At 42.0% G+C, this 25,075-nt stretch overlaps 1 protein-coding gene across 1 annotated transcript; it reads right to left on the bottom strand.

The window, feature by feature from the left end:
* Window positions 1-229: 229 nt before the first annotated feature.
* acvr1c (activin A receptor type 1C) lies at window positions 230-24,311 on the bottom strand. The gene is given in 9 exon segments (XM_087804407.1): window positions 230-959; window positions 2,440-2,570; window positions 3,285-3,409; window positions 6,330-6,486; window positions 6,557-6,784; window positions 6,787-7,017; window positions 8,097-8,339; window positions 17,994-18,224; window positions 24,167-24,311. Coding segments are annotated over 9 exon segments (1,542 nt in total). The 5' UTR covers window positions 24,237-24,311; the 3' UTR covers window positions 230-833.
* Window positions 24,312-25,075: the final 764 nt, after the last annotated feature.

Here is a 25,075-nt window from a genome sequence, read left to right as displayed (position 1 = left end):
AGGAGTGAAGCCATTATTACGTCATAATGGACTCCGCTCTCGTAACCTCTTATTCGCCGAGATTTCAGAAAGGGGGAGAACTTTATAAAGTAATAAGTTCAAAACATGGTCATGATGAGAGACTTGAGTCATTAGTTTTACATCAGTTGACCTTTAAAAAGTTCTACTTATGTATTTTCAATTTCTTTGACCTTGTTCACATCATCAGAGACACTTAAACACACAAACCAAGAGAAACATTTTATTGACTGACGTTGTCACTCACGGTTCAACTATCTCCGACAAAAGTGCAAAACAGAAAAGCGGCAGAGACGACTCGTCGTCGAGCACATATAGAAAAGCAACACATGTAAAAAAAAAAAACACACTTCTTTGGGTTGAAAGAAACACAGCTTCGCATGTAATGTGGTGTAATACTGCATTTGTACTAAATACTTGCAACATCACTATGTACAGAGGCAACGACGCGCACGCTACTAGCATAACCCAGTATTTTTTTTTTTAAATAGGTTAAAGAAAAAAACAACCCATTTTTTATGGATTTTTAAAGGAGATAAAAACGTTAAATTCCTCATGATTTTGTGTTTCTTCATCAGTTTAGCTGCAGCGGTTCCTAAAATGTGGTTCAAGTTTCGAGGAGGACATTCACAGAACTGATCCAGTTCCCAGGACTAGGTCTACCATATGGCACGCGTGGAATCACAATCAGCAGGTTCTGGGGGCACTTCAGCGTCTTGAGGTAGCAAACATGATCGACGTAGAAAAAACAAACAAACAAACAACAACAACATCTTCGACACGTTTTTCTTTGGCAGCGTCGCCGGAGCCGCGAGCTAATCCTTCTCGTCCTTGATGACGGACAGCTGGGACACCGTCTTCTTGACCCGCAGGGCGGTGAGTCGCGCCGCCGGGCTCACGTACCAGCACTCCCTCATCAGACGCCCCATCACGCGCAGAGCCTGTGCACGTGAGCGACACGTTTATTATAACACTTCTTTTTTTTTATACCAGGGCGTGAAAATCACTTGCGTCAGTTCCTACAACTGACAATAAATGAAGATCATCTTCGAAAAAAACCAAACTGTCAAATATAGATTTTTTTAAATGAAAATAAATAAATAATTATTAAAAAATATCATTAAGAAATGTTTTATATATATATAATATACATTTTACATACATGTGTGTGCGTCTGTCTTCATGTTTATGTGTGTATTTGTGTGTCTATACATGTGTGTGTGTCTGTCTTCATGTTTGTGTGTATATTTGTGTGTCTTTGCATGTGTGTTTGTGTCTATACATGTGTGTGCGTCTGTCTTCATGTTTGTGTGTGTATTTGTGCGTCTTTGCATGTCTGTGTGTGTGTCTGTTTCATGTGCGTGCATGTGTTTGTGTGTCTATACATGTGTGTGTGTCTGTCTTCATGTTTGTGTGTGTATTTGTGCGTCTATACATGTGTGTGTGTCTGTCTTCATGTTTGTGTGTGTATTTGTGCGTCTATACATGTGTGTGTGTGTCTGTCTTAATGTTTGTGTGTGTATTTGTGTGTCTGTACATGTGTGTGCATCTGTCTTCATGTTTGTGTGTGTATTTGTGTGTCTATACATGTGTGTGTGTCTGTCTTCATGTTTGTGTGTATATTTGTGTGTCTTTGCATGTGTGCATGTGTTTGTGTGTCTATACATGTGTGTGTGTGTCTGTCTTAATGTTTGTGTGTGTATTTGTGTGTCTGTACATGTGTGTGCATCTGTCTTCATGTTTGTGTGTGTATTTGTGTGTCTATACATGTGTATGTGTCTGTCTTCATGTTTATGTGTGTATTTGTGTGTCTATACATGTGTGTGCGTCTGTCTTCATTTTTGTGTGTGTATTTGTGTGTCTATACATGTGTGTGTGTCTGTCTTCATGTTTGTGTGTGTATTTGTGTGTCTATACATGTGTCTGCGTCTGTCTTCAAGTTTGTGTGTGTATTTGTGTGTCTATACATGTGTGTGCGTCTGTCTTCATTTTTGTGTGTGTATTTGTGTGTCTATACATGTGTGTGTGTCTGTCTTCATGTTTGTGTGTGTATTTGTGTGTCTATACATGTGTCTGCGTCTGTCTTCAAGTTTGTGTGTGTATTTGTGTGTCTATACATGTGTGTGTCTGTCTTCATGTTTGTGTGTGTATTTGTGTGTCTATACATGTGTCTGCGTCTGTCTTCAAGTTTGTGTGTGTATTTGTGTGTGACAAATTCTAAATTATTTTAAGTTTCTTTCTAATATTTCTTAAAGTGTAAAAGTCTCTTAAAAAAATTAAATAAAGATACAACTTTTCAAAAATAGTGACAATAATTTCTAACTAACAATCTTCAATTGAATAAGAATTAGTTTTAACAACTGGGAACTAGAGAAGAACGCAGTAAGCCTCTATGGCCACTGGGTGTCGCTGCAGGCTCACCTCACAGCTCTGCCACTGGTTGGGAACGTTGGGTCTTAACTTCTGCTCACACACGACCTTCTTCATGTCCTCCACGGACGGGTCTGAAGGCACCTGGTCATAGTAAGGCAGCTGGAAGTCTTCGTGGAGTCCTGCGACACAATTGTGTTCATGAATACAAGTGTGTGTGGGTTTTCTTCTGGGTCAGTTTATGTGTTATTTTCTGTGTGCAGGTGCCTGTGTGTCTGGATGTGTGAGTTTGTGTCATTTTGTGAGCGTTTGTCTCTGGGTGTCTTTGTGTATCTGTGTATGTCATTTTGAGTCTCTGTGTGAATGTGTCTAGGTGGGCTTGTGTGAGTGTGTCTATGTTTGCGTCTGTTCTTGTGTGTGTGTATATTGTTAATGTTAAAGTGTGCCCGTGTATGGGTCTATGTGTATGTCTGTGTTTGCGTGTGTGTGTGTTTTTTGTCTATGCATGTGTGTGTATGCTTGTTTGTGTTTGTTTGTTTGTCTTTGCATGTGTGTGTCAATGTGTGTCTTTGTTTGCATGACTGTGTATGTTTGGTTGTGAGTGTGGGTCTTTTATGTGTGTTTGTGTGTCTGTGCATTTGTGTGTCAGACAAACAAACACACACACACACATGTACTGTCTGTACAATGGTGTGTGTGTGTGTGTGTTTGTGTGTGTTTGTGTGTGTGTGTGTTTTTGTGTCTATACGTGTGTGTTTGTGTGTCTATACATGTGTGTTTGTGTGTCTATACATGTGTGTGTGTCTGTCTTCATGTTCATGCGTGTATTTGTGTGTCTATACACGTATTTGTGAGTTTGTGTCTTTGCATGTGTATCTGTGTGTGTCAATAGTCACCCTGAACAGAGCACCTCCGCGACAGCTCCCAGAACACCAGTCCGAGTGCGTAGATGTCGACGCGCTTGAACGACTCAAAGTTGCTCATGTTGATGGACTCGTCCAGAACCTCTGGAGCCATGTACCTGCACACAGTACACACTAGGATCATGTACCTGCACACAGTACACACTAGGATCATGTACCTGCACACATGACACACATGACACACTCGGATCATGTACCTGCACACAGTACACACTAGGATCATGTACCTGCACACAGTACACACTAGGATCATGTACCTGCACACATGACACACATGACACACTCGGATCATGTACCTGCACACAGTACACACTAGGATCATGTACCTGCACACAGTACACACTAGGATCATGTACCTGCACACAGTACACACTAGGATCATGTACCTGCACACAGTACACACTAGGATCATGTACCTGCACACAGTACACACTAGGATCATGTACCTGCACACATGACACACTAGGATCATGTACCTGCACACATGACACACTAGGATCATGTACCTGCACACAGTACACACTCGGATCATGTACCTGCACACAGTACACACTCGGATCATGTACCTGCACACATGACACACTCGGATCATGTACCTGCACACAGTACACACTCGGATCATGTACCTGCACACAGTACACACTCGGATCATGTACCTGCACACAGTACACACTCGGATCATGTACCTGCACACATGACACACTCGGATCATGTACCTGCACACAGTACACACTCGGATCATGTACCTGCACACAGTACACACTCGGATCATGTACCTGCACACATGACACACTCGGATCATGTACCTGCACACATGACACACTGGGATCATGTACCTGCACACAGTACACACTCGGATCATGTACCTGCACACAGTACACACTCGGATCATGTACCTGCACACAGTACACACTCGGATCATGTACCTGCACACAGTACACACTCGGATCATGTACCTGCACACAGTACACACTAGGATCATGTACCTGCACACATGACACACTCGGATCATGTACCTGCACACAGTACACACTCGGATCATGTACCTGCACACATGACACACTCGGATCATGTACCTGCACACAGTACACACTCGGATCATGTACCTGCACACAGTACACACTCGGATCATGTACCTGCACACATGACACACTCGGATCATGTACCTGCACACATGACACACTCGGATCATGTACCTGCACACATGACACACTCGGATCATGTACCTGCACACAGTACACACTCGGATCATGTACCTGCACACAGTACACACTCGGATCATGTACCTGCACACATGACACACTCGGATCATGTACCTGCACACAGTACACACTCGGATCATGTACCTGCACACAGTACACACTCGGATCATGTACCTGCACACAGTACACACTAGGATCATGTACCTGCACACAGTACACACTCGGATCATGTACCTGCACACATGACACACTCGGATCATGTACCTGCACACAGTACACACTCGGATCATGTACCTGCACACAGTACACACTCGGATCATGTACCTGCACACAGTACACACTCGGATCATGTACCTGCACACATGACACACTCGGATCATGTACCTGCACACATGACACACTCGGATCATGTACCTGCACACAGTACACACTCGGATCATGTACCTGCACACATGACACACTCGGATCATGTACCTGCACACAGTACACACTAGGATCATGTACCTGCACACATGACACACTCGGATCATGTACCTGCACACATGACACACTCGGATCATGTACCTGCACACAATACACACTCGGATCATGTACCTGCACACATGACACACTCGGATCATGTACCTGCACACAGTACACACTCGGATCATGTACCTGCACACATGACACACTCGGATCATGTACCTGCACACATGACACACTCGGATCATGTACCTGCACACAGTACACACTCGGATCATGTACCTGCACACAGTACACACTCGGATCATGTACCTGCACACAGTACACACTCGGATCATGTACCTGCACACATGACACACTCGGATCATGTACCTGCACACATGACACACTCGGATCATGTACCTGCACACAGTACACACTCGGATCATGTACCTGCACACAGTACACACTCGGATCATGTACCTGCACACATGACACACTCGGATCATGTACCTGCACACATGACACACTCGGATCATGTACCTGCACACATGACACACTCGGATCATGTACCTGCACACATGACACACTCGGATCATGTACCTGCACACAGTACACACTCGGATCATGTACCTGCACACAGTACACACTCGGATCATGTACCTCCACACATGACACACTCGGATCATGTACCTGCACACATGACACACTCGGATCATGTACCTGCACACATGACACACTCGGATCAGTTCACACTTGTTTATATAGGTTGGGTGTGACTACAAACAAACGAGACCACAACGCTGACACTAGAGAACAATGTTTCAGTGTGTAGGTGTTTGTGTTGTGTGTGCGTGGTTGTAGTCTAGTTCTTTTTATGTTGTGTGTGTAATGTGTGTGTGTCTATGCATGCATGTGTTATGTGTAGTTGTTTGTTTTGTGTGTGTTGTGTGTGTCAATGTGTGTGTGTATTGTGTGCATGTTTTGTGTGTAGTTGTTTGTATGTGTGTTAATGTGTGTTGGTTAAGTGTGTGTACATGCATGTGTAGGTGTGTGTATGTAGGTATGTATGTGTGTTTGTGTAGGTGTAGGTGTACTTGCGTGTGTGTGAAGGGTGTGTGTTGTGTGTGCGTGTATGTGAGTCTGTGTAGGAGTGCATGTGTGTGCATGAATGTGTTTGTGTGTGTTTGTTTGTGTGCGTGAAGGTGTGTGTGATGTGTGCTGTTTGTTGTGTGCGTTTTATGTATGTGTGAAGTGTGTTGTTTGTTTGTTTCTGTGTGTGTGTGTGTGTGTGTGTTTTATGTATGTGTGTTGTTTGTTGTGTGTTTCTGTGTGTGTGTGTGTGTGTGTGTGTTTTATGCATGTGTGTTCTCACCTCTTGGTACCGACCCGGCTGTTGGGCCTCATGTCGATGGTGTTGCTGCTGGAGTCGTGTCGGACCGACAGACCCAGGTCTGCGATGGCGGCGGTGCCGTTCTTCTTCACCAGGACGTTCTTGGACTTGAGGTCTCGGTGAGCGATGGCGGGCTTGCCTGCAGGAACACGGGTCAGAACCAAAGAAGAAGAAGAAGAAGAAGAGGATCCTCCTCCTCCGGGTCTCACCCTGAGTGCCGATGATCTCCATGTGCAGGTGAGCGAGGCCGCTGGCGATGGACTGAGCCAGGACCACCATGCCCTCCAAGGACACCGTGTACCTGTTCAGGTAGTCGAACAAGGATCCGTGCTCGTGGTACTCGGACACCAACCACAGCTGAGTCCAGGAGCCGCTGTCTGAGGAGCGACTCGGGTTCAAACATCTGCCCTCGACCAACGCCGTGTTTTTCAAAACCCACCCTTGTTGTCGGCGGCGATGAAGCCCAGGATGTTCTCGTGCCTCAGCATGATGGTCTGGTAGATCTCGGCCTCTCTGAACCACGACCGCTCGTCCCTGGAGGAGAAGATCTTCACGGCCACGTCCTCTCCTCGCCACTTCCCTCGCCACACCTCGCCGAACCGGCCCTTCCCGATGTTCTCCTGCAGGACGATGGTGCGAGCGATGGTGCGCTGGACCAGCAGGGGGAGCCCTGCGGGGCCAAGACACGAAGGAAACAACGTTTTAACTTCTTTTAATAAAAAGTTACATCTAGATTCAAACATTTAGTTTAGTGATAAAATACATCTTTAAATCGTCTGCAAAGTCATATGGAATCACATAAAGTACTGGTTTGTTAAAGAAGTTCAATCTCAATTTGTAAATTGTTTTTTACAATTTTTTCGATTTGTTTAACCCTTGTGTTAGAGACAACGAAAGGGATACCACAAACACGTTTGTTTTTAGGCCACTGGGTCACCTTGACCCAGAGATAACATGGGGGTTAAGAACGTGTCAGAGTTTGTCAAGTTTCACAATCTTGTAAATTTGTTTCAGAGTGTAAATGTATTTCGGAATTCTGAAAAAAAAAATCACAATTTTGTAAATGTGTTTCAGGTTGAACGTTTAATAACTGTGTAAATGTGTTTCTCAGTTTTGTAAATGTGTCTCTTGTTTATTATTTTTAATGTACATTTGTCAGAGTTTGTCCTTTTTTTTAAATTGTAAATGTGTCACAGAGTTTGCACATTTCTTTCAATTTTTTTTGTTATTTCTCTCAAAGCTTTGTAAATTTATTTAACAATTTTGTAAATGTGATAAATTTGTCAATTTCTTTCCCAAATTTGTAGAAGTTTTCCAGAGTTTTTAAATTTGTTTAAAAAATAAATTATAACAATAATAATAATAATAAAGATTTTAAGTTAAATAACTTTCTCAATGTGATTCAGAATTTTGTAAATGTGTGTCAGTGCTTTTAAATTACTTGAAATGTCATATAGACAGTTTTTTTTTTTAAACAATTTTAATAATTGTAATAAAGATAAAATCATGTTATACATATTAAGGTCATTTTATTAAATAACTCATTAATTAATAATGTAATTTATTTTTTTTAACGCTTCGCTTACTAATTAATTATTAATTGTTAACTTGTCAATAGCTTATTTTATCTCAGGGTCAAGGTCACACAAAGGCCCGAAAGCAAATTTAAGTAAATTCCTCCCCCTAGTGGTCGAAGTTTGCATCTAATTTGTTACTGGAAAATTAGGTGCAAGAGAGTAGTGTCGTCACCTGAGCCAGATCCAGACGTGCTCATGTCGTAGATCAGATCCTTCAGACTTGTGTCCGGCGACATGAGCATCTGGTCGTCCAGAGGCGCCTCGGGGTCCTGCTTGTTGGCTCTGCTGTAGGAGCAGCGCTGACCCCGCAGCAGGAACACACCCAGAACCAGCATCACGCCCAGCAGGCAGGACGGCACCACGACCGCCACTATGAGGCGCCAGCCGCTCCTGTCCGCTCCCTCTGAAGGCCTCTCTGCGGAGAAAACATGGATTATAGAAACATGCTCTTCTCAGTTGAATCATCAGGAAGGTTTTTGCAAATGTGCAAGAGTACACTATGGTGGCTGGGAGGTTCAAAACACATTTACAAACGTAAAAACGCTCAGACAACTTTGTTTGTTTATATTTTCAGAATTTGTACATTTGATTCAGAATTTTGAACATTTGTTTTAGTTTGTAATTTTGTAAAGCTGCCACCATTTTTGTAAATTTCTCACAGATTTTGTAAATCCATCAAGGTGTTTGTAAATTAGTTTCACAATTTTTGGCAGTTTGTTTCAGAGTTAAGAAATGTGTCTGGGTGTTTTCAGAATTTGTACATTTCGCTCAGAATTTTGAAAATTTATTTTAGTTTCTAATTTTGTAAAGTTGCCGCCGTTTTTGTAAATTTCTCACAGATTTTGTAAATCCATCAAGGTGTTTGTAAATTAGTTTCACAATTTTCGGCAGTTTGTTTCGGAGTTAAGAAATGTGTCTCAGTTTGTAATTTTCTTTCAATATTTTGTAAATTAGTCATAGGGTTTGTAAATTTGTTCATTCTTATTTTATTTTAACGTTAAGACAATTACTAGCAGGGTTCGTAAATTATATTTTAAATATTTTTGTAAATTTTGTAAATTTGTTTAAAAGTTTGTGCACTTGTTTGAAATTTTTCTTTTTAAGTAAATTTGTTTCACATTTCTGTAAAATTATATTAAGTTTCTAACATTTTGTAAATTTGTTTAAGTGTGTTAAATTTATTTAAAATGTTGTCAAAAAATCAAGATCATCTGTAATTTGGATAATTTTGATATATTATATAGATATAATAAAAATAAGATCAAAAACAGTAAAGACAAAAATTTAAACAGTTTTAATGTTAAAGAAAATAATATTTTGTATGTTATATATTTCCATCAAGAGTACTTGTAGAGATGAAGCCTCTGTCAGGGAGGCGTCTCCAAAGGTGTACAAGTGTACAGGTGTACAGGTGTACAGGTGTACAGGTGAACAGGTGTACAGGTGTACAGGTGAACAGGTGTACAAGTGTACAGGTGTACAAGTGTACAGGTGTACAGGTGTACAGGTGAACAGGTGTACAAGTGTACAAGTGTACAGGTGTACAGGTGTACAGGTGTACAAGTGTACAAGTGTACAAGTGTACAGGTGTACAGGTGTACAAGTGTACAAGTGTACAGGTGTACAAGTGTACAAGTGTACAGGTGTACATGTGTACAAGTGTACAGGTGTACAAGTGTACAAGTGTACAAGTGTACAGGTGTACAAGTGTACAAGTGTACAGGTGTACAAGTGTACAAGTGTACAAGTGTACAGGTGTACAAGTGTACAGGTGTACAAGTGTACACGTGTACAAGTGTACAGGTGTACAAGTGTACACATGTACAGGTGTACAGGTGTACAAGTGTACAGGTGTACGGGTGTACAAGTGTACAAGTGTACAGGTGTACAGGTGTACAAGTGTACAAGTGTACAGGTGTACAGGTGTACAAGTGTACAAGTGTCCTCCCCACGAGTCAGCGAGGACGGTGCCGGGACAACAAGTGTATTTATAGAGCGGCGAGGGAGGGAGGATCAGTAACCATCGCCACATGGCCTCCGTCAGCCTTTGTTATGTCACAGGATCTGCTGGGATCAGCCTCACATCGTCTCGCCGGGAGAACGAGCGGGAAATCCTGCTGAAGACGCGACCGGCTGATGTTCAAGTTCAAGTGGAGAAAGTGATCGACGACATGTGACGTTTCAGGTGAAATCATCAGGTGCGACTGAGACAAACTACGACTTCATGGAACACATGAAAACATCTGCTTCACTCTGGACTGACATGACATTATGGTTGAATATTGAACATGAAGAGCTCGCTGGTGAGGAGGATGATGAAGATCATGAGGATGATGTTAGTTAAATATTAATGTTGATGAAGATAATGATGATGATGATGATGAAGATCATCATGATCATGAAGATGATGTTAGATAAATATTAATGTTTATGAAGATGATGATGAAGATCATGAGGATGATGATAGATAAATATTAATGTTGATGAAGATAATGATGATGATGATGATGAAGATCATTAAGATGATGTAAGATAAATATTAATGTTGATGATGATGATGATGATAATGATAGATAAATATAAATGTTGATGATGATGATGATGATGATGATAGATAAATATTAATGTTGATGATGATGAAGATCATGATGATGATGATGATGAAGATCATGAGGTTGATGATAGATAAATATTAATGTTGATGAAGATCAGGATGATGAAGATCATGATGATGATGATAGATAAATATTCATGTTGATGAAGATGATGATAGATAAATATTAATGTTGATGATGATGATGATGAAGATCATGAAGATGATGATAGATACATATTAATGTTGATGATGAAGATGATGATAGATAAATATTAATGTTGATAATGATGATGATGATAAATCATAATGATAATTATAAAAACGATGATTATTCTAATGATGAAGATAATCAAGATAATAAATATGATGATTCTAATAATGATAATGATAAATATTAAAATATATAAACGATGATGATGAAGATCATGAGGACGATGATATAAATATTGATATTGATGATTTTAAACCCTAATGATGATTATATAAATGATGTTGACAATCATTTAAATAAAGATGATGATATAAATATAATAAAATATGAGCCTCGATGCGTCTTTCATCTGCTGCACTTAGTTTCCGTGCCGACCACTGCGTCTGCGATTGTTTCTTTGTGCTTCTTCAAAAGAGCTCGAACATCTTGAAACTCCAGCTTTGAAGTCTTTGTCTGGGAGAAACCTTTCTGACGCAGTAGAACTACCTTGTGTCTTATTGCTGTGCTCGGTCATGGTGTACGACCTGTGACATCAAGTGTCTTCACAACCTCAGTGTGGAAGCAGAGTTTGTTCCTCATCCAGTTTTAAGCTTCTGCACATTTGTATCTTTTTCTCTTCATGACTGTGTTTCAACCCAATTGTGACATTGATGATCATTAACACATGTTTGGTATAATTGGTTGATCAAACACCTCACTGTGATCCTACCTATGACTTTGTGCAAATGTACCTTTAAGAATTGATACTGGTTTGAAGGCAAAGGGTCGTAACAACAAATATTGATTTGATTCAATCACTTTGCATTTTGATAAAAATAAACTATTATTATTTATATTTTTGAAAGCATACTTAGTCTACAGCATTTTTTCACACCTGCCTAAAACTTTTGCGCGGTACTGTATATATATATGTAATGCAAAAAAATCCAACCTACATTTTTTTACTGTATATTTTGTATATATATATATATATATATATACTGTATATATATGCAACCAATTTTTTACTGAGTATATATATACTTTTTTTTTTTTTTACTGTGTATATATATATATATATATATATACACACAGTAAAATAATGGTTGCATTTCTAAGCTTTTTACCATGGTAATAAGTACTGTATATATATATATATACAGTGCCTTGCGAAAGTATTCGGCCCCCTTGAACCTTTCAACATTTCGCCACATTTCAGGCTTCAAACATAAAGATATAAAATTTTAATTTTTTGTCATGAATCAACAACAAGTGGGACACAATCGTGAAGTGGAACGAAATTTATTGGATAATTTAAACTTTTTTAACAAATAAAAAACTGAAAAGTGGGGCGTGCAATATTATTCGGCCCCTTTACTTTCAGTGCAGCAAACTCACTCCAGAAGTTCAGTGAGGATCTTTGAATGATCCAATGTTGTCCTAAATGACTGATGATGATAAATAGAATGCTGTGTGTAATCAAGTCTCCGTATAAATGCACCTGCTCTTTGATAGTTTTAGGGTTCTGTTTAAAGCGCAGAGAGAACCATGAAGACAAAGGAACACACCAGGCAGGTCCGAGATACTGTTGTGGAGAAGTTTAAAGCCGGATTTGGTTACAAAAAGATTTCCCAAGCTTTAAACATCTCAAGGAGCACTGTGCAAGCAATTATATTGAAATGGAAGGAGTATCAGACCACTGCAAATCTACCAAGACCCGGCCGTCCCTCCAAACTTTCATCTCAAACAAGGAGAAGACTGATCAGAGATGCAGCCAAGAGGCCCATGATCACTCTGGATGAACTGCAGATAACTACAGCTGAGGTGGGAGAGTCTGTCCATAGGACAACAGTCGTGCACTGCACAAATCTGGCCTTTATGGAAGAGTGGCAAGAAGAAAGCCATTTCTCAAAGATATCCATAAAAAGTCTTGTTTAAAGTTTGCCACAAGCCACCTGGGAGACACACCAAACATGTGGAAGAAGGTGCTCTGGTCAATGAAACCAAAATCGAACTTAATGCAAAACGATATGTTTGGCGTAGAAGCAACACAGCTCATCACCCTGAACACACCATCCCCACTGTCAAACATGGTGGTGGCAGCATCATGGTTTGGGCCTGCTTTTCTTCAGCAGGGACAGGGAAGATGGCTTAAATTGATGGGAAGATGGATGGAGCCAAATACAGGACCATTCTGGAAGAAAACCTGTTGGAGTCTGCAAAAGACCTGAGACTGGGACGGAGATTTATCTTCCAACAGGACAATGATCCAAAACATAAAGCCAAATCTACAATGGAATGGTTCACAAATAGACGTATCCAGGTGTTAGAATGGCCAAGTCAAAGTCCAGACCTGAATCCAATCTAGAATCTGTGGAAAGAGCTGAAGACTGCTGTTCACAAACGCTCTCCATCCAACCTCACTGAGCTCGAGCTGTTTTGCAAGGAAGAATGGGCAAGAATTCCAGTCTCTCGATGTGCAAAACTGATAGAGACATACCCCAAGCGACTTGCAGCTGTAATTGCAGCAAAAGGTGGCGCTACAAAGTATTAGCGCAAGGGGGCCGAATAAATTATCCAATAAATTTCGTTCCACTTCACGATTGTGTCCCACTTGTTGTTGATTCTTGACAAAAAATTAAAATTTTATATCTTTATGTTTGAAGCCTGAAATGTGGCGAAATGTTGAAAGGTTCAAGGGGGCCGAATACTTTCGCAAGGCACTGTATATATATATATATATATATATATATACACACACATATATATATATTTGTAATGCAAAAGAATGCAACCTATTTTTTTGTTACTGTATATATTATATATATATATATATACACAGTAAAAAATATTTTAAAGCTTTTTACCATGATTTTGAGGGAAAGGAAAATCTTAAAAATATGATTATTATTAATTGATTTGGATAAATAATTTAGGATAATAACACGTTTCTTTTTTTGATAATTCTGATTGTGATACATATGATACGATTGTAAACAATGACGTTTAAAGCTTCACTAGTCAGGTGCGAGTCTTCATGGGGCAAGTGGTCAGGTGCGAGTCGTCAGGTGCGAGTCTTCATGGGGCGAGTGGTCAGGTGCGAGTCGTCAGGTGCGAGTGGTCAGGTGCGAGTCGTCAGGTGCGAGTCTTCATGGGGCGAGTGGTCAGGTGCGAGTCGTCAGGTGCGAGTGGTCAGGTGCGAGTCGTCAGGTGCGAGTCTTCATGGGGCGAGTGGTCAGGTGCGAGTCGTCAGGTGCGAGTCGTCAGGTGCGAGTCGTCAGGTGCGAGTCTTCATGGGGCGAGTGGTCAGGTGCGAGTGGTCAGGTGCGAGTGGTCAGGTGCGAGGGGTCAGGTGCGAGTCGTCAGGGGCGAGTCGTCAGGTGCGAGTCGTCAGGTGCGAGTGGTCAGGTGCGAGTCGTCAGGGGCGAGTCTTCATGGGGCGAGTCGTCAGGTGCGAGTGGTCAGGGGCGAGTCTTCATGGGGCGAGTCGTCAGGTGCGAGTCGTCAGGTGCGAGTCGTCAGGTGCGAGTCGTCAGGGGCGAGTCGTCAGGTGCGAGTCTTCATGGGGCGAGTGGTCAGGTGCGAGTCGTCAGGGGCGAGTCGTCAGGGGCGAGTCGTCAGGGGCGAGTCGTCAGGTGCGAGTCGTCAGGTGCGAGTCGTCAGGTGCGAGTGGTCAGGTGCGAGTCGTCAGGTGCGAGTCGTCAGGTGCGAGTCGTCAGGTGCGAGTCGTCAGGGGCGAGTCGTCAGGTGCGAGTCTTCATGGGGCGAGTGGTCAGGTGCGAGTCGTCAGGTGCGAGTCGTCAGGTGCGAGTCGTCAGGTGCGAGTCGTCAGGTGCGAGTCGTCAGGGGCGAGTCGTCAGGTGCGAGTCTTCATGGGGCGAGTGGTCAGGTGCGAGTCGTCAGGGGCGAGTCGTCAGGGGCGAGTCGTCAGGGGCGAGTCGTCAGGTGCGAGTCGTCAGGTGCGAGTCGTCAGGTGCGAGTGGTCAGGTGCGAGTCGTCAGGTGCGAGTCGTCAGGTGCGAGTCGTCAGGTGCGAGTCTTCATGGGGCGAGTGGTCAGGTGCGAGTCGTCAGGGGCGAGTCGTCAGGGGCGAGTCGTCAGGTGCGAGTCGTCAGGTGCGAGTGGTCAGGTGCGAGTCGTCAGGGGCGAGTGGTCAGGTGCGAGTCGTCAGGTGCGAGTGGTCAGGGGCGAGTCTTCATGGGGCGAGTCGTCAGGTGCGAGTCGTCAGGTGCGAGTCGTCAGGTGCGAGTCTTCATGGGGCGAGTCGTCAGGTGCGAGTCGTCAGGTGCGAGTCGTCAGGTGCGAGTCGTCAGGGGCGAGTCGTCAGGTGCGAGTGGTCAGGTGCGAGTCGTCAGGTGCGAGTCGTCAGGTGCGAGTCGTCAGGTGCGAGTGGTCAGGTGCGAGTCGTCAGGTGCGAGTCGTCAGGTGCGAGTCGTCAGGTGCGAGTCGTCAGGTGCGAGTCGTCAGGTGCGAGTCGTCAGGGGCGAGTCTTCATGGGGCGAGTGGTCAGGTGCGAGTCGTCAGGTGCGAGTGGTCAGGGGCGAGTCGTCAGGTGCGAGTGGTCAGGTGCGAGTCGTCAGGTGCGAGTCGTCAGGTGCGAGTCGTCAGGTGCGAGTGGTCAGGTGCGAGTCGTCAGGTGCGAGTCGTCAGGTGCGAGTCGTCAGGTGCGAGTCGTCAGGTGCGAGTCGTCAGGGGCGAGTCTTCATGGGGCGAGTGGTCAGGTGCGAGTCGTCAGGTGCGAGTCGTCAGGTGCGAGTGGTCAGGGGCGAGTCGTCAGGTGCGAGTCTTCATGGGGCAAGTGGTCAGGTGCGAGTCGTCAGGTGCGAGTCGTCAGGTGCGAGTCGTCAGGGGCGAGTGGTCAGGTGCGAGTGGTCAGGTGCGAGTCGTCAGGTGCGAGTCGTCAGGTGCGAGTCGTCAGGTGCGAGTGGTCAGGTGCGAGTGGTCAGGTGCGAGTCGTCAGGGGCGAGTCGTCAGGTGCGAGTCGTCAGGTGCGAGTGGTCAGGTGCGAGTCGTCAGGGGCGAGTCTTCATGGGGCGAGTCGTCAGGTGCGAGTGGTCAGGGGCGAGTCTTCATGGGGCGAGTCGTCAGGTGCGAGTCGTCAGGTGCGAGTCGTCAGGTGCGAGTCGTCAGGGGCGAGTCGTCAGGTGCGAGTCTTCATGGGGCGAGTGGTCAGGTGCGAGTCGTCAGGGGCGAGTCGTCAGGGGCGAGTCGTCAGGTGCGAGTCTTCATGGGGCGAGTGGTCAGGTGCGAGTCGTCAGGTGCGAGTGGTCAGGTGCGAGTGGTCAGGTGCGAGTCGTCAGGGGCGAGTCGTCAGGTGCGAGTCGTCAGGTGCGAGTCTTCATGGGGCGAGTGGTCAGGTGCGAGTCGTCAGGTGCGAGTGGTCAGGTGCGAGTGGTCAGGTGCGAGTCGTCAGGGGCGAGTCGTCAGGTGCGAGTCGTCAGGTGCGAGTGGTCAGGTGCGAGTCGTCAGGGGCGAGTCTTCATGGGGCGAGTCGTCAGGTGCGAGTGGTCAGGGGCGAGTCTTCATGGGGCGAGTCGTCAGGTGCGAGTCGTCAGGTGCGAGTCGTCAGGGGCGAGTCGTCAGGTGCGAGTCTTCATGGGGCGAGTGGTCAGGTGCGAGTCGTCAGGGGCGAGTCGTCAGGGGCGAGTCGTCAGGGGCGAGTCGTCAGGTGCGAGTCGTCAGGTGCGAGTGGTCAGGTGCGAGTGGTCAGGTGCGAGTCGTCAGGTGCGAGTCGTCAGGTGCGAGTCGTCAGGTGCGAGTCTTCATGGGGCGAGTGGTCAGGTGCGAGTCGTCAGGGGCGAGTCGTCAGGGGCGAGTCGTCAGGTGCGAGTCGTCAGGTGCGAGTGGTCAGGTGCGAGTCGTCAGGGGCGAGTGGTCAGGTGCGAGTCGTCAGGTGCGAGTGGTCAGGGGCGAGTCTTCATGGGGCGAGTCGTCAGGTGCGAGTCGTCAGGTGCGAGTCGTCAGGTGCGAGTCTTCATGGGGCGAGTCGTCAGGTGCGAGTCGTCAGGTGCGAGTCGTCAGGTGCGAGTCGTCAGGGGCGAGTCGTCAGGTGCGAGTGGTCAGGTGCGAGTCGTCAGGTGCGAGTCGTCAGGTGCGAGTCGTCAGGTGCGAGTGGTCAGGTGCGAGTCGTCAGGTGCGAGTCGTCAGGTGCGAGTCGTCAGGTGCGAGTCGTCAGGTGCGAGTCGTCAGGTGCGAGTCGTCAGGGGCGAGTCTTCATGGGGCGAGTGGTCAGGTGCGAGTCGTCAGGTGCGAGTGGTCAGGGGCGAGTCGTCAGGTGCGAGTGGTCAGGTGCGAGTCGTCAGGTGCGAGTCGTCAGGTGCGAGTCGTCAGGTGCGAGTCGTCAGGTGCGAGTCGTCAGGGGCGAGTCTTCATGGGGCGAGTGGTCAGGTGCGAGTCGTCAGGTGCGAGTCGTCAGGTGCGAGTCGTCAGGTGCGAGTCGTCAGGTGCGAGTCTTCATGGGGCAAGTGGTCAGGTGCGAGTCGTCAGGTGCGAGTCGTCAGGTGCGAGTCGTCAGGGGCGAGTGGTCAGGTGCGAGTGGTCAGGTGCGAGTCGTCAGGTGCGAGTCGTCAGGTGCGAGTGGTCAGGGGCGAGTGGTCAGGTGCGAGTGGTCAGGTGCGAGTCGTCAGGTGCGAGTCGTCAGGTGCGAGTGGTCAGGGGCGAGTGGTCAGGTGCGAGTGGTCAGGTGCGAGTCGTCAGGTGTGAGTCGTCAGGTGCGAGTGGTCAGGGGCGAGTGGTCAGGTGCGAGTCGTCAGGTGCGAGTGGTCAGGGGCGAGTCGTCAGGTGCGAGTCGTCAGGTGCGAGTCGTCAGGTGCGAGTCGTCAGGTGCGAGTCGTCAGGTGCGAGTCGTCAGGTGCGAGTCGTCAGGTGCGAGTCGTCAGGTGCGAGTCGTCAGGTGCGAGTCGTCAGGGGCGAGTCTTCATGGGGCGAGTGGTCAGGGGCGAGTCGTCAGGTGCGAGTGGTCAGGTGCGAGTCGTCAGGTGCGAGTGGTCAGGTGCGAGTCGTCAGGTGCGAGTGGTCAGGTGCGAGTCGTCAGGTGCGAGTGGTCAGGTGCGAGTGGTCAGGTGCGAGTCGTCAGGTGCGAGTCGTCAGGTGCGAGTCGTCAGGTGCGAGTGGTCAGGTGCGAGTCGTCAGGTGCGAGTGGTCAGGTGCGAGTGGTCAGGTGCGAGTGGTCAGGTGCGAGTGGTCAGGGGCGAGTCGTCAGGTGCGAGTCGTCAGGTGCGAGTGGTCAGGTGCGAGTGGTCAGGTGCGAGTCGTCAGGTGCGAGTCGTCAGGTGTGAGCCTCACCTGGGAATAAACGCAGCGTCTGGTTGTTGCAGAAGTCGGTGAAGCAGCAGCTTCTCTTGGACACGTTGGCCGAGCTGTAGCAGAAGACCTGGGCCTGCATCTCCGAGGAGGACAGGCACGACTTGTCCGCCTCCTCCTTGCCGTCGATGAGCATCACGGAGCTCCAGCAGGCGCCGTCGGCCGTCGTCTCGCAGACGTTGTTGTCGCACAGCTGGCACGCACACCTGAGAGCTGCCGCACAACAAATCAACGCTGATCAATTTCACGATTTATCCCCGAGTCAAGCGCGGCCGCTCACTTTCATTCATGGATTAGCGCAGTTACATAAGTCCTTCCTAAACCAGCTCTTAGTTTAACACCAGATAATCCAGCCGTTCCACTTGCAGCTCCTGTCATGCTTTGTTTGAGAAGGTGGCAGGTGACACCTGTCTAGGGAGGGTGCCATGGGTCCGACCCAGGACTACACTGTCTTCACGTTACACTTTCTCGCTTATTTAACTGTAGAATTAGCAGGAAAAATGCAGTTATAAGTGGGAAAATATGAGCATTTGTAAATTGAGGGTTTAAAAAAATGTATGTTGAAATAATTAAATGATGATCGAGAGAAAAAGAAAATAATGCGAAGAGTAAAAGAAAAATATGGCACTGAAAATTGAAATGTGAAAATAGTAAGACTTTAAAAAAGAATATAAATAATGTGTTAAAAAAGGTTTGATAAAAATATTAAATAAAAATAGAGAAAGAAAGATGAAACTAGGAAACATTATAGGCTGAAAATTTAAATGTAAATAACTAACAAATTAACTTAAAAAAATAATAAAAACAATTAAATAATGTATAGATTAGTCATTAATTTAAAAAAAAAGTATGATAAATAATTGAATGAAAATAGAAAATGAAAAACAAAAAGAAAAATATGGCAGTGTAAAGTTAATGGTAAAAAAGTAACAAACTATAAGAAAAATACAAAATAGAAATACTGTGTAAATTGGGAGTGTAAAGAAATGGATGATGAAATAATAATGAAAGAAAGTTGTGGAGAGTAGTATAAGAAATAATGCAGAATATAAAAACCTAAAAAGAACAGGGCTATGATTAATAAAAAAAAAGGGATAAAATAATACATTTTAAATGTACTAAAATACATACAATTTAAAAGAAAACAAGAAAATAATTAGGATTCATTTTGTTTTTATCAGTAATATATTAAATAAATAGAAAAATACATTAAAAACTAACTAGTGGTTTATTTATTGTTTGCATATTAGACAGTATTCAGTTATCAATACTCACATATGAACATATTATGTGACTTTTTATTGTAATATATATTTTTGTATTATCATGTACGTCTCTCCACGTTGATCTTTACTATTTTAATTGTGAATTACATCCATGACACTGCAAACATGCAAAGTCTTCTTCCTTTAATCGCAAGAAACGTTTTCAATTGAGCAAAAATCAAAAGTAAAAAAACAAAAAAAAACAGGTTTCATTTAAATGAAAAGTATTTCATCAGTACAAAAATATTTTCAAAATGAAAAAAGCGACAGTGTTTGGATCTGAACACAAAAGGCTCAAAATCCAATGAATAGCAGAAACTCCTCAAGTGCGTCCCTGACCAGAGGAGTCGGCGCTGAAGTCTAGTCTGGTCATTTTTTAAAAAGAAGATGTTCAAGAATCTTTTGGAGATGCGGGACAAAACAAACTATTAACCAACACATCTTCATGGTCATGTTCTGACGCTTGTTTGAGGATAATTTGTTTAAAAAAAAAAAAGATAATAAGTTTAAAACAGTCCCTTTTACTTAAATTAAAATGTTTAAAGCTAAATGCTAACGCGGATGAATTCCGACAGCACCTGAATGCACCTTAGTATACTTATCACAAGATATTAATTTTTAACTACATTTTAGTTTAATGTTGTTGTACCTTAAACACCATTTACACCAAATAAAATCATTTGTTTAGCTATTTATTATGTTAGCCTAATGTTTAAAGAAAGCTAGCTACGAGCTGCATGCTAGCACAATGATGCTAAGCTAACAATATTCAGTCTTCTCTATATGGAAACTTTACCTCGTTTAACTTCTGTTTCTCGTCTGTTGAACTTCAAAAACTGCTCCACATATTTGTCTCGAACAGTCAACGACCGAAGCGGTTGGAGATGTTTTTTAACAAAATGTGTTTTCTGATCCGATATATGTAGAAACAATGAAAACAAATACAGGAACGAGACAGGCGCTAGGACCACGCGGCGGGGCGCCATCGTTGCTTCAGTAGTTTGATCGATCAATAGGTAAAATATTAAAACTACTATTTTGATTTATTATTTATTATAATGGAGTAAAATTATCATGAGTTCGGGGGCAGGAGTGAAGTAAAAGTATCATGATGTTCTGTTCTATGTAAGTCTTTGTATCCTTTGTCTTTGTTATTTTTCTTTGATCTATGTTCTTTATCTTTATCTTTAGACTTAGATTGTGTCATCTTGTTCTTTCTCTTTATGTTCTTGTTCTTATTTTATTTTGATTATTTTTATGAAAAATTGTTGTATTTGCTGTGGATAATTTGGAAAAAAAACAATAAAATTCTACCTAACCTAACCTTATTCTTTCATTTATATTCTGTTCACGTCTCATTTGAACTCGATTTTACAAGGATAACAACCCATTAGTCTTTTAATACACAATTTGTATTTTTATAAAAACTGTGATAGATTTGTTGATAGTAGTTAGTTAGTAATAGTTCCTTTTAGTTTCCTTATCAAGGCAGGGTTGTGGGGGCAGCAATTGAAACTAAGAGAGCCAGACTTCTCTAATAAGAAGCTAATCTGGACTTAATGCTGCAATATTCTATTTTATTTTAATGTAAACACCTACATTTCTAGAAACACGGCGTTATCATTATATTAATAATACATTTTAAAACGAAAATTTTAGTTTATTATTTTTCAATTCAATATGTATATTATTGAATCAGCTGAAACTGTTTTGTTTAAAGAAAAAAATAGTTTGATTTAAAGGAATCGTTTGATTTTAATTAATAATTTGGTTTGTGACAGTTAAACAATCTATAATTGTACGAAAACGATGTATATGTCAAAGTACACATTGGAATCCAGTAGGATCTGGACTCCTACTAGTACAGATCCTACTGGATTCCAAGCTTTACTTTGACATATACAAAGATAATATGTTTATCACTTGAAGTGTACGATTGCTTTGAAAACCTAAACTTGTATTGATAAAAACAATATCATTAACTTCTTTATGATACTCAACACTCCAGTAGCTTCAGTTGCAACACATAAAAATGTACAGAACCAAGTTAAATATTTCTGATAAATAAACTGCAACTATGATAACAACTTTCAGGTTTGAGATAGTGTTAAAGATGAATAAACAATACATTGTAATGTAAACATAAGGCCATCAAACTTGATAAAAATAAAATAACCAAGTCTAAAAAAAATAAGTTAAATAAGTCTTCCTTCCTTGATATAACAATTAAGTACTTTTGAAAACCCTACTTCATATTAACTGAAACTAATGCTGAAGGCTTTTCCTTGATTTTCTGGAACTCCTGTTGTGTTATCAGTTTTATCTTGATCTTTAAAGTATATACTTTATTGAATTTTGTTTTGATTGTTTAAGCGCTTTGTGACCCTGGTCTGGAAAAGCGCTATACAAATAAAAATTACTTACTTACTTACTTACGTCTAAATATATATAAATAATTTAAAAAAAGCATCAACTGAAATCTTGTGATGACATCATTAGTAGCTTTGCCTTCTGGCTCAGCTCTTCTTTCACCACAAAAAAAACATCTTGAACTTGTTCTCCTCATTAATTCACGTCTAACTGAAAACTATGGTCTTCAAATATTCATTCATCAGCAGAGCTGCAATGAATTATGGGTGGAAACAGCAACAAAAACCAGTTCATTCCAGACAAACACATTTTTTAAAATGTTCTCTGAAATAATCAACGTTCTTCTGAATCAGTAACTGAAGCTGGACCTTCTGGTGGTTGATAAGAGTACAGTAGATAAACACACGTGTGGACGGAACATTGCTCGCCTCCGTCAGCAAAGCTCGCTTAATAAACTTGACGGAGAAATCCCTCGGCCGCTCCGATTGGCTGGCCGGATACAGACGCTGACCTTTGGCATGGTTGGTTGATCAGTGACGCCGTTATTGTTGAGAAAGTTTGCAGCTTCTCGCCCGAGGTCAGAACAGGAGAACGAGGTTATCGCGGCGAGCGGTAGATTAACAGACGCTCTTCAAAACACCTGTTTTCATAGTGAAACACTTGAAAAAATAGTATTTATTTTACATTATATTGAGGTTGGGATCTTGGTCTTGACGTTTCTGATGATTTTTTTTACTGGAACATAAATATTTTTAGATTTGAAATTGATTTATAGAATTTAACTATTTTTTGATTTTCTTGAAAATATATAATTTATTTTGAAATATAAGAACTTGGAACATTGTTCCAATAATCCCACCAACAATTAAATTAATATTATATGTTCCCTTTGTTTATCCTGTTCATTGTCCTAATTAGATACGATTTATTATTATATGGTTAGGTTAGGTGGAACTTTATTGATTGAAATTGTTTTTTTTTCCAATTAGCTACAGCAATACAGCAATTATTCATAAAAATAAATAAAAAATTAAAATAAAAAATAAGAACAAGAACAAAGAGAAATAAAGAGGAAGAACAAGATGATACAATCTAAGTCTAAAGATATTGATAAAGAACATAGATCAAAGAAAAATAACAAAGACAAAGGATACAAAGACAAACATAGAATATCATGATACTTTTACTTCACTCCTGCCCCCGAACTCAGAAATTATTTTCCTTTTTATTCAAATTTTTTTATCCTAGTTTCCACTATTTTTTAATGAAACTTATAATTAATTTGACTTTATCGATCAACAGAGTTATAACAAAATGACTTGGTTTGTTTTTGTCGGAGCTCGTTTAATATGTGTTTTGTCACTCATAAGTACATTATCATACACAAATACATCATAAAGACAAATATTGAAAATGTAAAATATTAACTGGTCTGACGTCTTGTGTGTGTGTAAAACATCTTAATAAAGTTTGTTTAAAATATATAAATAATTAGTCAGATTCTCTATTTAACATCCTAACTGTAATTTATCTTGATAAAAACTATATAATTAAATAATTTAAAAAAAAATTGTAATCAGAAGATGAATAAACAATACATTGTAATGTAAATATAAGGCCATCAAACTTGATACAAATAAAATAACCAAGTCTAAAAAAAATAAGTTAAATAAGTCTTCCTTCCTTGATATAACAATTAACTTAACTTATGTGTGTAAAACATTTTAATAAAGTTTGTTTAAAATATATAAATTAATTAGTCAGATTCTCTATTTAACTTAATTTAATTTATCTTGATAAAAAACTATATAATTAAATAGTTTAAAAAAAATTGTAAATAGCTTAGTTTAAATAGTTTTAAAAAGGTTAAATTAACTAAAATAATGTCAATGTTCATTATTATGTATGCAGGGACACCAACTATTATAATAGTAACAACAACAAAATAAATAATAACTGAAACATAAATACTTGTAATTGTTTTGATGGTACAAAGATTAAAAAAATGTAAATATTAAACAAGCAACTATAATAATAATAATAGTTTTATATAAAATATTTAGTAGTCGATATAAGTTTATCATTTTCCGTTTTTTTGGAAAAGTTGAATTTATTTTTTATTGAATAATGAACTCAATTAGTTTTTTGGAATTTAGATATATATCTATATATATGACGCAACAAAGTGAAAAACGGCAAATAAATATTTATATTAAGTATTTTAAAACAATATCATCATATTCTTTTAACATCCAAAGACGATAAAATGCTAATAAAACTACTTGTTTATCGTTTCATTAATTGATCGAAAGAGCATGACGTCACGTGGACTCCATTCGACCTGAGCACGTGGGCGGGGCTAAATCCTCCAGGTACACATGTCACCTGCGTTGACGTGTGAAATGACATCTTGCAGTATTTGACTTTTTTTAACAGTAAATACAGCTGCAGTATCCGTTATAAAAGTACTATAAAGGTGTAGTACTGCATGTATGGTGTCCCCAGGTGTGCGAGTCTTACCTGTGGTCAGACGAACGACCGTCAGGAGCAACAACGCCGCGTGAAAACTCCGTCTCCCGGCTCGAGTCATGTCAAGACCCGCATCTGCTCCGCGGTGGTCGCACCGGTGGTCGCGGCTACTCGGCGGTGGGTCTGTGCCCGCAACACATGGCGGAGGAATCCATCCGCCGCGCCGGTGATGTGCCCCACACTGAGTGACTTAGTGCGTGACGCGTGGATCCAGAGCTCGCGCGGCTCCGCCTCCACGGACGGGAAGGTAATCGGATTATACTGAGGCTCACTGGCGCAGACATGTGAAGAGAGAAAGTGATGCTGCGGGTCACACTAAAATGAATAAACTCAACTGTCGCGGTCACCGTGAGTGAAAATACGAGAGCAGCAGGTAGGAACTAGTTTCTGAGAGAAGCTGCTGGAGGTCATGGAGGTGAGTGAGGTTGTTGGGGAGAATCCATGAGGCTCCTGGATTTTTTTATTAGTATCAGTCAATAAACAAAATACTTTGAAACTTGTTTCAATAAAATGAAAAAAAAAAAGTTGTAACTTTTTCTCCCTTTAAATATTTTAGCTTTAGTTTTTCACTTATATAAAAAACTTTAAAAATGTTTTCACTTAAATTAAAAAATATGTAAACTCTTTCCCCTTTAAATGTTTTGAATAAAAAAAAAAATCCGTAATAAAAAACAGCTTAAATATTTAAAGTTCAATAAAAAAAAAAATTTAAAACTTTTTTTCACTTCAATAAAAATACCCCTTTTTTCCCCCTTTTGATATTTTGAATACAAAAAAATGGCTTCAGATCTGTTTTAGTTTTTATTTAAGAACGGCTTTAAAAGTATTTCACTTCAATAAAAAAAATTCTAAACTTTTTCCCCTTTTAAATATTTCAAATAATAAAAAGAAAAACTATTT

The sequence above is a fragment of the Callionymus lyra genome, chromosome 12, assembly GCF_982586985.1.
Source record: "Callionymus lyra chromosome 12, fCalLyr1.hap1.1, whole genome shotgun sequence".
Taxonomy (NCBI): domain Eukaryota; kingdom Metazoa; phylum Chordata; class Actinopteri; order Syngnathiformes; family Callionymidae; genus Callionymus; species Callionymus lyra.
Note: the sequence above shows the minus strand (reverse complement) of the source record. Positions and strands in the feature narration are given on the sequence as shown.